The sequence below is a fragment of the Mobula birostris genome, chromosome 6, assembly GCF_030028105.1.
Source record: "Mobula birostris isolate sMobBir1 chromosome 6, sMobBir1.hap1, whole genome shotgun sequence".
Lineage (NCBI taxonomy): Eukaryota > Metazoa > Chordata > Chondrichthyes > Myliobatiformes > Myliobatidae > Mobula > Mobula birostris.
This window is the reverse complement of record NC_092375.1, coordinates 74,364,049-74,377,953: the sequence shown is the minus strand read 5'-3', so window position 1 is coordinate 74,377,953 and position 13,905 is coordinate 74,364,049. Positions and strand designations below refer to the sequence as shown.

The following is a 13,905-nucleotide window of genomic DNA, read 5'->3' as shown; positions in this document are numbered from 1 at the left end:
GGAGATCATTAAAATGTGTTAAGGGTTTCATTAAACATAAAATGCCTCACTTTGTTTCATTTGCAAAAAACCTACACCAGTAACATTATGTCTTATATAAACTTGTATCTCGCACTTCATGTTAACCTGTGAACCTTCAGAACATGCCACTCAAGGACTTGTGCTAATGTCTACCTTGTGACTGTATGTACTGCGCTTTGCACCAGAATACCAGAAGAAGGATGCTTCATTCCACTGTACACATGTGTATAGTTGAATGACAATAAACTTGAAACGGAAGTCAAACTTATTCCTGTTTTCACTCAATTCTTCAGCCAATGAAAATGCTCACTTTCTACCCAACTGGTTCTACTTAATACTCTGAAAATTGCACCAAATCGTCTTCACTTACTCAATTCCACTGATGCAATTCCAGTTTGTACATCCTTACCTGATAATAACTCATAGAGTCAAGGTAATGTCTAACTCTACATTTTTAATACTTTTATCAGACATCCCACCTGCAAAAACTCATTTCAGGGAGGTAGCACCATCAATTTGTGGGAGACTCCCAGAACTTCCGGGAGAGGTGGGCTGTCTGCAATAGAGTAGCTCCTTAGCAGCTAGCCAGCTAGTTTAAATAATGTTAGCTATGCTAATGAACGAATGACACCAGTTAAACTCAGCTCAACATGTCTTTTACAATTAGGGTTGCTAACTTTGTCACTCTCAAATAAGGGACAAAAGTAGCAGTCAAATACGGGACACTTGTGTTTACCCCGAGAAAGACTACCATGACCATGAAGCCTTGTGCGGGCGCCTGTGTGAGCATGCGTGATGTGCCGATTTTTTTTCCACAAATCGGTTTTGGCTTAATCTTCCCAATTCTGTTAAGTGAAACTACACTGTACATACATTATTTCTATTTTATATAGGCTGTGTATTTATCATATCATTCCTGCTTTTACAATATGTTAGTGTTATTTTAGGTTTTATGTGTTATTTGGTATGATTTGGTAGGTTATTTTCTGGGTCTGAGAATGCTCAAAAATTTTTCCCATATAAATTAATAGTAATTGCTTCTTCGCTTTACACCATTTTGGCTTATGAACGGTTTCATAGGAATGCTCTACCTTAGCGGGGGGAATACAGAACAGGGGCGATCCCATATGGGACAAACCAATTTAGCCCAATATACGGGATGTCCCGGCTAATACGGGACAGTTGGCAACCCTATTTACAGCCTTAACCCACCGTGGGCAATAGAAAAGTCACCGTTGCAAACAGTGCAGCGAGCAACACTGTCATTATTTTTGACCCCTATTAGGCAGGGGTACACTTTAATGCAGTTTGGGGTGACATACATTTTATATTTTCTTTTTTTGGAACACTCTGCCAAGGCGCGCGCTCTCTGTCTCTCTTTCTCTCTCTCTCTCTCTCTCTCTCTCTTGCGCTCTCTCGCTTGCTCCCTCTCGAAAAAATTGATTTCCGGGACATTGTATATAATTTGAGGGCATCATGGAGCCACTATCAATATGCGGGAGACTCCCGGAACTTCTGGGGGGGGGGGGGATGTCTGTTTTATACGTGCCCAAGACAACTTAATGATCAACGTTTATGAACCCTATTAGACCTTCAGTGATTCCAGTCACACTCTCCATTTATAAAATAATCAGCCCTATCGTGTTGAGGTTCAAAGTAGATGACCTCACATTTGCCAACAGTGGAAAATCCACTTGCCACTGCTTTGCCTATCCATTCAATCTATTAATACCTCTATAACTGAATGCTGCTGTCTACACTGTTTACAGTGCTACCTATCTTTATCATGCCCAAGTCAATGAAGATTTATTATATTCACTTGCAGCTTTAGATACACAGAGGGAAGATGAATTCATGCTGCTGCTCCAGGTGGAGTGAACAAAGAAAAAGTCATGACTCATTTAGTTCGTAGCTAAAGATACTTGCTGGTAAGTCATCTCAGCAGTCTCTCTGATTTACTCTTTGCAAAAAAGCTTATTAGTTTACCCTTAAGTAAAATACCAACCAAATGTATGGTGGTGAGAAATGGGAGTGAGACTGGCAGTGTGCAATTAACCTGTACCAGTCTGTGCTGCTGTAGGTCATATGCAAAGCCTGGGCTATGACCTCATTAACGTGATTTCAGCAACCATACAGGGATAAGTACCATGTACTGTTTGTAGCCTCAGAGGATTCCCACAGGGCCCAATTTCATGAGTGGCCTGGAACAATTCATGCCAGTGAGTTTGCTGGAAGCAACGTATGATCAAAAAGAGATGCAGATTGCTTGACGTGCCAAATTCCACTTCTTGAGGCTTGGCTCTAATGCTTCAACCATTCAAATTTGCCCTCTATTTTAAAGGTGGTGAAAATAGTCACTTCCTGCACAACTGGTTTTACTTATTATCCTGAAAAACTGCATGGAATCACAACTGAGCGTTCTAAATTCCAGGGAATGCAAGGCTAGTTTGTACAACTCTGCATTATAACTTAACTCTTCAAGTCCTAGTAGCATTTCTTCAACTGTACTCTGCTCTTCTCTTGAGGCCTTAATAGGTCAGGTAGTCAGAGGGAGAAAAGTAACATCATAAATAGCTGAGATGATCCAGTCCCGAACGAGCAGAAAATCTCTTTTAAATACTTTGAAAGGGAGAAGAATACAATATCTGTGGGAATCCCAGCAGCATCTGAAAATCGTGTGATATAATTCGCAGAAGCTGCCATCAGAACATTCTTTAAGAGGGCAAACCCTTGCAAAGTGTTAGGACCCGATGGTATACCTGCAGGGCACTGAAAACCTGTGCCAACCACTGGTTGTAGTGTTCAAGGACAACTTGCTCACTGCAATCACCCAGCGTTTCAGTCAGAGGTTGCTACTTGCTTCAAAAAGCTATCAGTCAATCACACCAGTGCCCAAGAAGAGCAGGGTGAGCTGCCTCAATGACTATCACCCAGTGGCATTCACACCTACTGTGATGAAGTGCTTTTAAAGGTTGGCCATGACTAGAATTAACTCCTGCCTGAGCAAAGACCTGGCCTACCAAAACACCAGATCTACAATGGATGCAGTCTCACTGTCTGTTCACTCAGCTTTGGTACACCTGGTCAACATAATACCTGTGTCAGGTTGCTGTTTACCGAACCCAGCTCATCGTTAACCTCATCATCCCCATAATCAACAAGCTTCAAAACCCAGGCTTCTGCAACCCTGCCTGCAAATGGATCCTTGATTTCCTCATCAGGAAGCCACAGTCAGTTTGGATCGGAAATGACATCTCCTCGCTGACAGTTAACACACCTCAAAGAGTACTCACCCTACACTCACACCTGTGTGGCTAGGTACAGCTAAAACACCATCTATAATAAATTTGTCAATGACAGAAATATTGTTAGAAGAATTGCAGATGGTGACAAGGAGGCATACAAGAGCGAGATGAACCAATGGATTGACTGGTGTCTCAACGACATGGCGCTCAACGTCAGTAAGACCAAGGAATTGATTGTGGACTTCAGGAAGGGGAATTTGGGAGAACACACACCAGTCCAAATCGGGCAGGGAGGGGTGGGGGTGGTCAGCAGTGGGAAGAGTGAGCAGCAGCTTCAAGTTCCTGGGTATCAACATCTTTGAAGATCTATCCTGGGCCAAACACATTGATACAGTCTTGAAGAAGGCATGCCAATAGCTACATTTCAATATGAGATTAGGTATGACACCAAAGACACTAGTAAATTTCTACAGATGTAGTGTGGAGAGCATTCTGACTAGTTGCATCACCATTTGGTCTGGAGGCATCAATGCTTAAGCTCATAAAAAGCTGCAGAGCATTGCAAATGCAGCCAGCTCCATCCACCGGAATGAGCTTCCACACTGTCAAGGACATCTTCAAAGGAGGTGCCTCAAGAATGCGGCATCCATCATGAAGGGCCCCCCCCCCCACCATCAACGTCATGCTCTTTTCTCATTACTATCATTTAGGAGGAGGTCCAGGAACCTGAAGATGCACACTCAACATTTTAGGAATGGTTTCATTTTAGGAATGGCCATCAGATTTCTGAACGGTCTATGAACCCATGAGCACTACCTCATTTTTGGTCTCTTTTTTCGCACTATTAATTTATATTTTTATATAGCCTTAATGTAACTTATAATAATATTGCATTGTACTGCAGCCACAAAACACCAAATTTCATACATATATCAGTGATAGTAAACCTGATTCTAAGTTTTCCTCCCAGGCAGTATTTAGAGTTCTCCAGACACATGGGGAAGTGGTACTCGGACACAAAGCAGGGAGGTGAGATTCAGGACTGTAGAACCTCACATGCATGGCAAAGATCAACATTTATATCACCCAATCAACTGCACCATGAGCCTTATTCCTAACATCCTTCAACCTCTATCACAGAAGGATATTGTGGTCAGTCAAAGACAAATATTTAGGAATAAGTATATTTGATTGTTGTGTCATCATATGTTTAGTGTCAAACAAATCTTTTAGGACCATTTTTGCAACTGTTGACTTAAGTTGAATTCATTCCATTTGAATTGAATTGACTTTATTTCTTACATCCTTCAAATACATGAGGAGTAAAAGTCTTTATGTCTCCATCTAAATGTGCAATGCGCAATCATAGTAATGTATAATAAATAGAACAGTCAATGTAATATAGAGTACACTCAAATCAGCGTGAGTTCATTGGTCTGATGGCCTGGTGGAAGAAGCTGTCCCGGAATCTGTTGGTCCTGGCTTTTATGCTACAGTACGCTTCCTGGATGGTAGCAGCTGGAATAGATTGTGGTTGGGATGGCTTGGGTCCCCAATGATCCTATGGGCCCGTTTTACACACCTGTCTCTGTAAATGTCCTGAATAGTGGGAAGTTCACATCTACAGATGCACTGGGCTGTCTGCACCACTCTCTGCAGAATCCTGCGATTGCGGGAAGTACAGTTCCCATACCAGGCAGTGATGCAGCCAGTCAGGATGCTCTCAATTGTGTCCCTGTAGAAAGTTCTTAGGATCTGGGGACCCATACCAAACTTCCTCAACCGTCTGAGGTGAAAGTTTAAGTTCAAAATAATTGATAAAGTAGAATAATAAGATGAACTGTTGTTCAAAAATTTCCACTGGAAGTGTTAGGATAAGCAAGGCATCCTTCACCTGTGGCTCCATCAGGACACTCACTTCCAGGTCAGAAGATTTTGGGTTCAACCCTCATTTCAGAAACTTGATCACGAACACCTAGGCCAGTGCAGTGCCGAGAGAACAATATGCTGTTGGGTGCCTTGGGATTCTGAATAATAATGATCAGATTTATTTCACATGTACATCGAAACAGCAAAATGTATCATTTTGCATCAACAACCAACACAGTCCAAGGATTGTGCTGGGGCCAGCCTGCAAGTGTCACCATGATTCTGGCGCCAACATAGCGTGTCCACAACTCATTGTACTTCTTTGGAATGCTGGAGGAAACTGAAGCACCCAGAGCAAATCCACATCATCACAAGGGAAACATACAAGCTCCACACAGTGATCAGAATTGAACCCAACTGAAAAATGTTTGTACATACCATTACGCTACCATTCCACCCTTGAGACATGGACGTGAAGACCTGGTAAACTCAGTTCCTCTATGATCTCTCAAGTGTGTTTAAAAAAAAGCATGGCACCCCTCACACCACTTGTCTTGCCAGTGACACCTTGCTATTTCTGTGATCTTGTTGTTTGCAAAGTGGTTGCCATGCTTGCAACCTAGAACTGATTGAAGCTATGGAGTAATACATTGCTGCTCACGTAGCTGATATCCCTTTAAGAATGCAGAGAATAGAAACGAGTTCACCCTTGAACTCTTACAGTCAGAAGTAACTGAATTAACTCAGTTACTTCTCAGCACAAAGGCATACGCCACTTAAGGGATATTCAAATATTTCTGTGGATGCAGTTCATTTGAGAACTCCTGCAGTGTAGAACAACACAAGAAAATAATTTTGTAAAAAAGGTACTAAAACACAGGCCATACTGAATAAAAAAAAACAAGCATCTACCGTAAGTATACAGAATCAGTGAACTTCCATAGTTGCATCACTCCTGGATAGCAAAAACCTGACTGAACATGTTGTTCAGTTGGTCAAATACCCACCTTCATTGTTGTGCTATTGTCAAATCGAAATGATTTAGTTTGCCCATTCTCAAGATAAACTTTCAGAACATTCGGCATAAATAGGAGGGAATTATCTTTGACAGTCTCCTGTGAATAAAAAAAGCAGACATATTACAGTGTAACCTTTTCAAAGCTGCAGTGGCATTTCTGCAGCATACACAATTATATTCTCTCCTCATTAAATTCAGAGACCACATTGAGCTGTCAAATACTTCTAACACTAGACTACTTCGAGCTTGGAATATTCTTTCATCATAAATTTACATAAAATAATTTATGCAAGATATATTCAAGGGTTATCTTCAAGAAATCCTGTTATTTGAAAAACAGAAAATCTGATCTCTTTATTCAAAGTAAAATAAGAACATTGTCTATTGCCAGGTTTCCTTCCCACTTTAATATTTTCTCCATCCTCCTCTCCATCATTGCTTGTTTTTTCATTCTTTCAGGCTTATTTTCCCATTTGAGTCTTTCCTCTCTTAGTGGATTGTCATTTCCGTGATCTAACTCTTACTGTGACCGCTACTTTCCATTCTCAGCTCAGTTGTTTTCAACTGCGTCTTTACACAGCCTTTACAAATGTTCCATTCATGACAAGTGATGTTTTACCAACTGAACAGATGTGGCATGCGGTAATGTGAGAAGGGAAATGTCCCTGGCTGTTACTGGCCCAGCTAGATTATGGTATGGCATTCAAAGGTTAATTCAGAGAGTAGGCGTGGTACTGTGAAAGAGTAGGCAAGGCCCATAATCCTATGTTGAAGTGTGAGCCCCCGTTCAAGAGGGCAAAGATTGTAGCACACCTTAGATTAAGAAGGGGGGGGGGTTAAAAAAAGCCCTTCCTAAAACCTGAAATTGGACTGGGAGGAAGCAAGAGGACTCTATAGTCAGGAGGACAAACAGGCGATTCTGTGGACACAAAAAGGAAACACGGATGATAGTTTGCCTCCCGGGTGCCAGGGTCCGTGATATTTCTGAACACATCCACAATATCCTGAAAAGGGAGTGTGAGCAGCCAGAAGTCGTGTACATATTATTACCAATGACAACAGTAGAAAAAAGGGAGGAGGTCCTGAAAATAGAATACAGTGAGTTAGGAAAGAAGCTGAGAAGCAGGACCTCAAGGGTAGTAATCTTGGAATTGCTGCCTGTGTCTCGCAACAGTGAGGATAAGAATAAAATGAGGTGGTGGATAAATGTGTGGCTGAAGAATTGGAGCAGCAGGCAAGGATTCAGATTTCTGGATCATTGAGACCTCTTCTGGGGCAGGTGTGGCCTGCACAAAAGGAACGGATTGCACTTGAATCTGAGGGGGACCAATATCCTTGTGGGCAGGTTAGCTAGAGCTGTTGGGATGGTTTAAACTAATATGGCAGGGAGATGGGAACTAGTATGATTGAGCTGAGAATGAGCCGGCAGATTTACAAGTAGATGATGTAATATGTAAGATGAATGTAAGGAAGAACAAGCCAATGATTGGGTACAACTGCAGACAGAGCAAAGAGTTCAGTTGTACCACAGAGGCAAAATTTAAAAGAGTGAAGAGTGCAGGACTGAAGATGCTGTATGTAAATGTACGTAGCATTCGGAATAAGGTGGAAGAACGCGCGGTAGAGATTGGTCTGTATGACATTATTGTCATCACTGAGTCGTGGCTGAAAGAAGGCCACAGATGGGAACTTAATATCAAGGGATATAGTTTGTATCAGAAGGAGAGGCAGGAAGGTATAGGTAGTGGTGTGGCTATATTGGTAAGAGATGGAATTACGTCTTTAAAAGGTGTGCCATAGGGTCAGAGAATGTCAATTCTTTGTAAGTAGAGTTAAGAAACTACAAGGATAAAACAACCATTATGGGAATCATATATAGGCCTCCAAATAGTAGCCAAGATGTGGGGTTGAGATTGCAAAGGGAAATGGAAAAGGCATGTAATAAGGATAGTAATACAATTGTAATGGGGGACTTCAATATGCAAAGGGATTGGGAAAATCAGGTTGGTGTCAGATCACATGAGAGGGAACTTGTTGAACGCTAATGAGATGGCATTTTAGAGCAGCTTGTGCTGTAGCCTGCTAGGGGAAAGGCTATCTTAGATTGGGTGTTGTGTAATAACCCAGATCTTATTAAGGAGCTTAACGTAAATGATCCCTTAGGAGGCAGTGATCATAATATGATTGAATTCATACTGCAATTTGAGAGGGAGAAGCATAAGCCAGATGTATCAGAATTGCAATGGAACAAAGGAAATTACAGAAGCAATGAGAGAGGAGCTTGCTCAGGTGGATTGGAGGAGGATACTGACAGGGATGATGGCAGAGCAGAGTTGGCTGAAGTTTCTGAAATAGTTCACAAAGTGCAGGATAGAAGAGAAATGCTCAAATGGCAGGGCTAGGCAACTGTCGCTGACAAGCAAAATTAAGGACTGCAGAAAAGCCAAGGAAAGGGCATATAAGGTAGCAAAAGTGAGCGGGAGGTTGGATGATTGGGAAGCTTTTAAAATCAAACAAAAAGCACTAAAAAGGCTATAAGCAGGAAAAAGATGAAATATGAGGGCAGACTAGCTGATAATATAACACAGGATATTAAAAGTTTTTTCAGTTATATAAAGAATAAAAGGAAGGTAAGAGTTGATATTGGACTACTGGAAAATGATGTTGATGAGGTACTAATAGGGTCAAAGAAATAGCAGATGAATTTAGTAAGTATTTTCCTTCAGTCTTTACTGTGGAAGACACTAGCAGTGTGCCAGAGGTCCATGAGTGTAAGGGAGCAGCAGTGAGTGTCATTGCTATTACAAAGGAAAAAAGTGCTAGGCAAACTCAAAGGTCTTAAGGTGGATAAGTCACCTGGACCAGACAGACTACATCCCAGAGTCCTAAGGGAGGATGCTGAGGAGATAATGGATGCATTGGGCATGATCTTTCAAGAATCACTTGATTCTGGCATGGCTGCGGAGGACTGGAAAATTCCACTCATTAAGAAGGGAGGAAGACAAAAGAGAGAAAATTATAGGGCAGTTGGTGGTTGGGAAAGTGTTGCAGTCCATTTTTAAGGATGAGGTTTTGGGGTACATGGAGTCTAATGATAAAATAAATCAAAGACAGCATGGCTTCTGTAAAAGGAAATCTCGCCTGACAAATCTGTTAGAATTCTTCAAGGAAGTAACAAGCACTATAGACAAAGAAGAAGCAGTGGATGTCACTTACTTGGATTTTCAGAAGGCATTTGATAAGATGCCTCACATGAGGCTGCTTAATAAGATAAATTCCTATGGTGTTACAGGAGATATGCTGGCATGGATAGAGGAATGGCTGACAGGCAGGAGGCAGCAAGTGGGAATAAAGGGGGCCTTTTCTGGTTGGCTGCCAGTAACTAGTGGTGTTCCTTAAGGCTCAGTATTTGGACCACTATTTTTCACACTGTTTGTTAATGATTTAAATCATGGAATTGATGGCTTTGTAGCAAGGTTTGCGGATGATACAAAGATAGGTGGAGGAGTTGGTAGTACTGAGGAAGCAATACAATTGCAGCAGATCTTAGACAAATTGGAAGAATGGGTAAAAAATGCGTAGATGGAATACAGTGTTGGGAAATGTATGACAATGCATTTTGGTAAAAGGGACAATAGTGCATACTATTATCTAAATGGGGAGAAGATTGAAACATCAGAGGTGCAAAGGGACTTAGGATTATTCGTCCAAGACTCCCAGAAGGCTAATTCACAGGTTAAGTCTGTGGTAAAGAAGGCAATTTCATGTTGGCATTTATTTCAAGAAGAATAGAATATAAGAACAAGGAGATAACGCTGAAGCTTTATAAGTCTCTCATCAGGCCACACTTGGAGTATTGTAAGCGGTTTAGTGCCCCTTATCTCAGGAAGGATATGTTGTCATTGGAAAGAGTGCAGAGGAGGTTCACGAGGATGATTCCAGGAATGAAGGGGTTAACATATGAGGAGCATTTGGCAGCTTTGGGCCTGTACTCACTGGAATTTAGAAGAATGTGTGGGGATCTCATTGAAACCTATTGAATGTTGAAAGGACTAGATAAGGTGGATGTGGAGAAAATGTTTCCACTGGTGGGGCATCCAAAACTAGGGGGCACAGCCTCAAAATTGAGCAGCGACCTTTTAGAACAGAAGAAAGGTGGAATTTTCTTTAGCCGAAGAGTGCTGAATCTGTGGAATGCTCTGCCATAAACTGCAGTGGAGTTGATATATTACTAATTGGTCAGGGTATCAAAGGATATAGTGAGAGGGAAGGTATGTGGGGTTGAATAGTATCCAGGATCTGCCATGATGAAATGGCGGAGTGGACTTAATGGGTTAAATGGCCATATTATGCTCCAATGTCTTATGGTCTAAGATCCTGATACAGAAAGGCACTCATCTAGAAATTTTACATGGTGGATTTCTTTTAAATCTGCTACCAGTTTTTCTATTGTATCCTTTAGGCGTGGTACTCTGGGTCCGATAGATTATCAAAGTTAGCACTGAATGCCTCCTCCACTCCCCTCCCATTCCTCACCATCATCATTTAAGCTGTTGGCTTTCTGATACACAATATCAGTTCTATGTCAAAGTATTTATTAGAATTTGCTACCAAATGCATGCTGCACAATCTGCAGATCCGTGTCACCACTGTGAAATCATGTGGAAAGAATCTATTGATTGATGTTGAAGAACATATTTAGCTGATCTTTTCTTTAATATGCTGCAACAACATCTCAGATTCCAGGGAACTAAAACCACACTCCTATATTACTAGGCTACATATTTTATAGGGATTGCAAAATTTTCAAATGAGGACAAGGTGACAGGGGTAAGCCTTTGGGAGGAAGCCTCTGTGGAATATGAATATCTACATCTATCAGTTCCATTAAATGGTTTGCCATGTTAGTGTTTTGTTTCTCTATGCAACAAAAAGCTCTGTATTTTGAAAGAAGTAACCAATTCTTTATAAACCTGTTGCCTCAGTAACAGCCTGCGCTGGAATGAGATTCAAATTGACCACACGGCATCCTGTGCCATAAAGCTGGTCACCTAGAGGCCGATGTCAATGCTCTGCTGTCCATGAAAGGTAGTACGTGTCAACACTTACCGGGACCTGACCATTTATAATGACTTCCTCAGAGAAGCGTACTTTCACAGGATTGGATCTCAACTTTGCCTTCTTGGCAGCACTCATAAAAGCTGACTTGGGAGACTGAAAGAAAGAATAAGATTCAGGCATTATTAATGGTACCATTAGCTGGCTCAAGTAGTCAAAGTGATAGCAAGTTGTTCTTAACTGTTTTTATAGAGGAACTACTAAGTCCACAATGCATTATCAGAGAGTGCATCATAAATTTTAACTTTCTTTGTGGTTCAGCCCTTTTAATTGGCTAATAGGTTGGTCAAGTGATTTGAAGCAAGGTCTCTGAGGCAGACAGAAGCAATTTAATCACACCTGCAATTTCTACAATGCAGCCAAGCTCTGTGCACTACTTGCCACCTCTTGTAAGGAAGTACTTGACCTTAACTCAGCATCTGTGCAAAATGATCAAGATCAGAAGATCAATGAGATGTGAATAAGATTCCTTTTATCAGTTCCCAATCATACAAATGTTATGGAACAGAGAAGTGTATTTAACTGAACAAATTTCATGCTAACAATCTCATCGTCACTGTGCAATTTACTGGCTTAATCCACAGACTTGTTCTATGGTGACAATTATCGGTATGCTCTGGAAGAGAATTAAAGGATATTCTAAAATCTGCTATAGAAATGAAATAACCTACACATTTCTTACATTTGAAGATGGTGTTTACCGTAATTTATGTTTTCAAAACTTACACCTACCCTTTATCAATTCCTACTGATACTCAACAATTAGCCTATGACTTGCTAAATTCTTCTTTTGGCATTCTTCTAATTTTTAGCTTTTCTCAAAAAGATGTTCCACAATGTTTTCATGCTATTGAGCACATGACCTTCACAATATTTACCAATGCCAATTTCATTCATGTGACATTATTTTAGATACACAATCAGCATCAAGCGGATGTAACTGCAATCTGACAAGATTTGTGCTTGACAATTTCATCCAAAATAACAAAAGTATCGGAATAATCAGTTCCAAGTTATTGCAAGAAACATACTGTATATCAGTAATCAAGAACTTTGACTAGCTAATGAGGGCATCATTTCCACAATGAAATTTTGTCTTAAGAACAACATAACAGAGTCTGCTTCAAAATGTTTGAAAGTGAATGTGATCATAAAGTAAGAATGGATTTAACATATTTAGCATCCTCAAAAAGCTCCTGATCCAATGCCTTCATTAAGAATGACTTTCAACACAATTGTGTCTTTTCCCCATTTCAGTAAAATTTGTTGATTAAAATAATCTGGGATGTGAGCAGGGTGCAGAGGAGATGAAGGAGAATGGCAGATAGAAGGTGACATTGTTGGTGTGGCATTAAAGAAACAACAGTGGAGTCCTATTGTAATCTTGGGAGATTAAAAGGAACTGGTGTTTGAAAGGACCTGTGTGTTCTCACTCACAAGTCACTGAAAGATGATCTGGAATCAAGAGGGTAAGTGTTAGGTTTGTCTTCATGACAAATGGGTACAAGAGTAAAGAGTACTGAAATGATATAGTATCCAGCTGAGACCTGGAGCTCTGTGCACCAGTTTGGTCTCCTTACCAGAGGAACCATATACTTACTGCAGAGGGAGGGCACTGAAACCTTACCAAGGTGCATTTGTGATCATGGAACACAGAACAGTACAGCACAGGAAAAGGTTTATCAGTCCACAAAGTCTGTGTTGACCAGGATGTACTAATTTAAACTAATCCCATCTGCCTCCATGTCGGCTCAGTCCCTCCATTCTCTGTCTGGTCAGGCCTGACTGAACATCTCGTAAATATTGCTATTGTATCCACTTTCACCACTTCCCCTGGCAGTGCAGCTGAAGGCCCCTACCATTCTTTGTGTAAAAGAGGTGCCTCAGAGATCGCCTTTAAATTTCACTCCTTTCTCCTTAAAGCTATGCCTTCTAGTATTTGATATTTCTACCCTGGGGAGGGGGGGAACCAACTATCTTCTCTATCTCATAGTTTTAAATACTTGTATCAGGTCACCCCTCAGTCTCTGACATTCCAGGGGAAACAATCCAAGTTTATCCAGCCTCTGCTTAATACTTTCTATACTTTCTAATCCAGGCTTTACCCTGATGACCCTCTTCTACATGCTCCCCAAAGCTTCCACGTCTTTCCTCTAATGTGGCAACCAGAACTGCACACAATACCCCAAATGTGCCTCACCAAAGTCTTACACACCTGCAACATAACCTCCCGCTGTTTGCACTCATTGCCTTAACTGATGAATGCAAGTAGGTAGCATGTCTTCACTACCACCCTATCTACCTGTGTTGCCTCTTTCAGGAAGTTCTGCCCTTCAGGCAATTGGTTAGTTTTTCTACGTGATTAAGCACATTCAGCTTTTATTTTGAAATGAGCAGTTTCAGATCTGTATTTGGTCACTCCTGTGCAGTCAGGAAATAGTAAGGAGGAAAGCATATTGTCAGGCAGTAACCCTTAGGAGACAGTGATCATAATATGATTGAATTCATACTGCAATTTGAGAGGGAGAAGCAGAACTCACATGTATCAGTATTGTAATGGAATAAAGGGCATTACAGAGGTATGAGAGAGGAGCTTGCCCAGGTGGATTGGAGGAGGATACTGGTGGGGATGAC

General features: G+C 41.1%; 1 protein-coding gene across 1 annotated transcript in view; it reads right to left on the bottom strand.

Moving 5' to 3' along the window:
• frmpd4 (FERM and PDZ domain containing 4) overlaps nt 1–13,905 on the bottom strand; it is a 472,289-nt gene that overhangs the window by 94,817 nt on the left and 363,567 nt on the right. Inside the window, exons 6-7 of the mRNA XM_072262320.1 lie at nt 11,263–11,367; nt 6,143–6,250 (exon numbers count right to left, since the gene is read on the bottom strand). Of these exons, the coding sequence (XP_072118421.1) occupies nt 6,143–6,250; nt 11,263–11,367 (213 nt within the window). The remainder of the gene's footprint in view (nt 1–6,142; nt 6,251–11,262; nt 11,368–13,905) is intronic.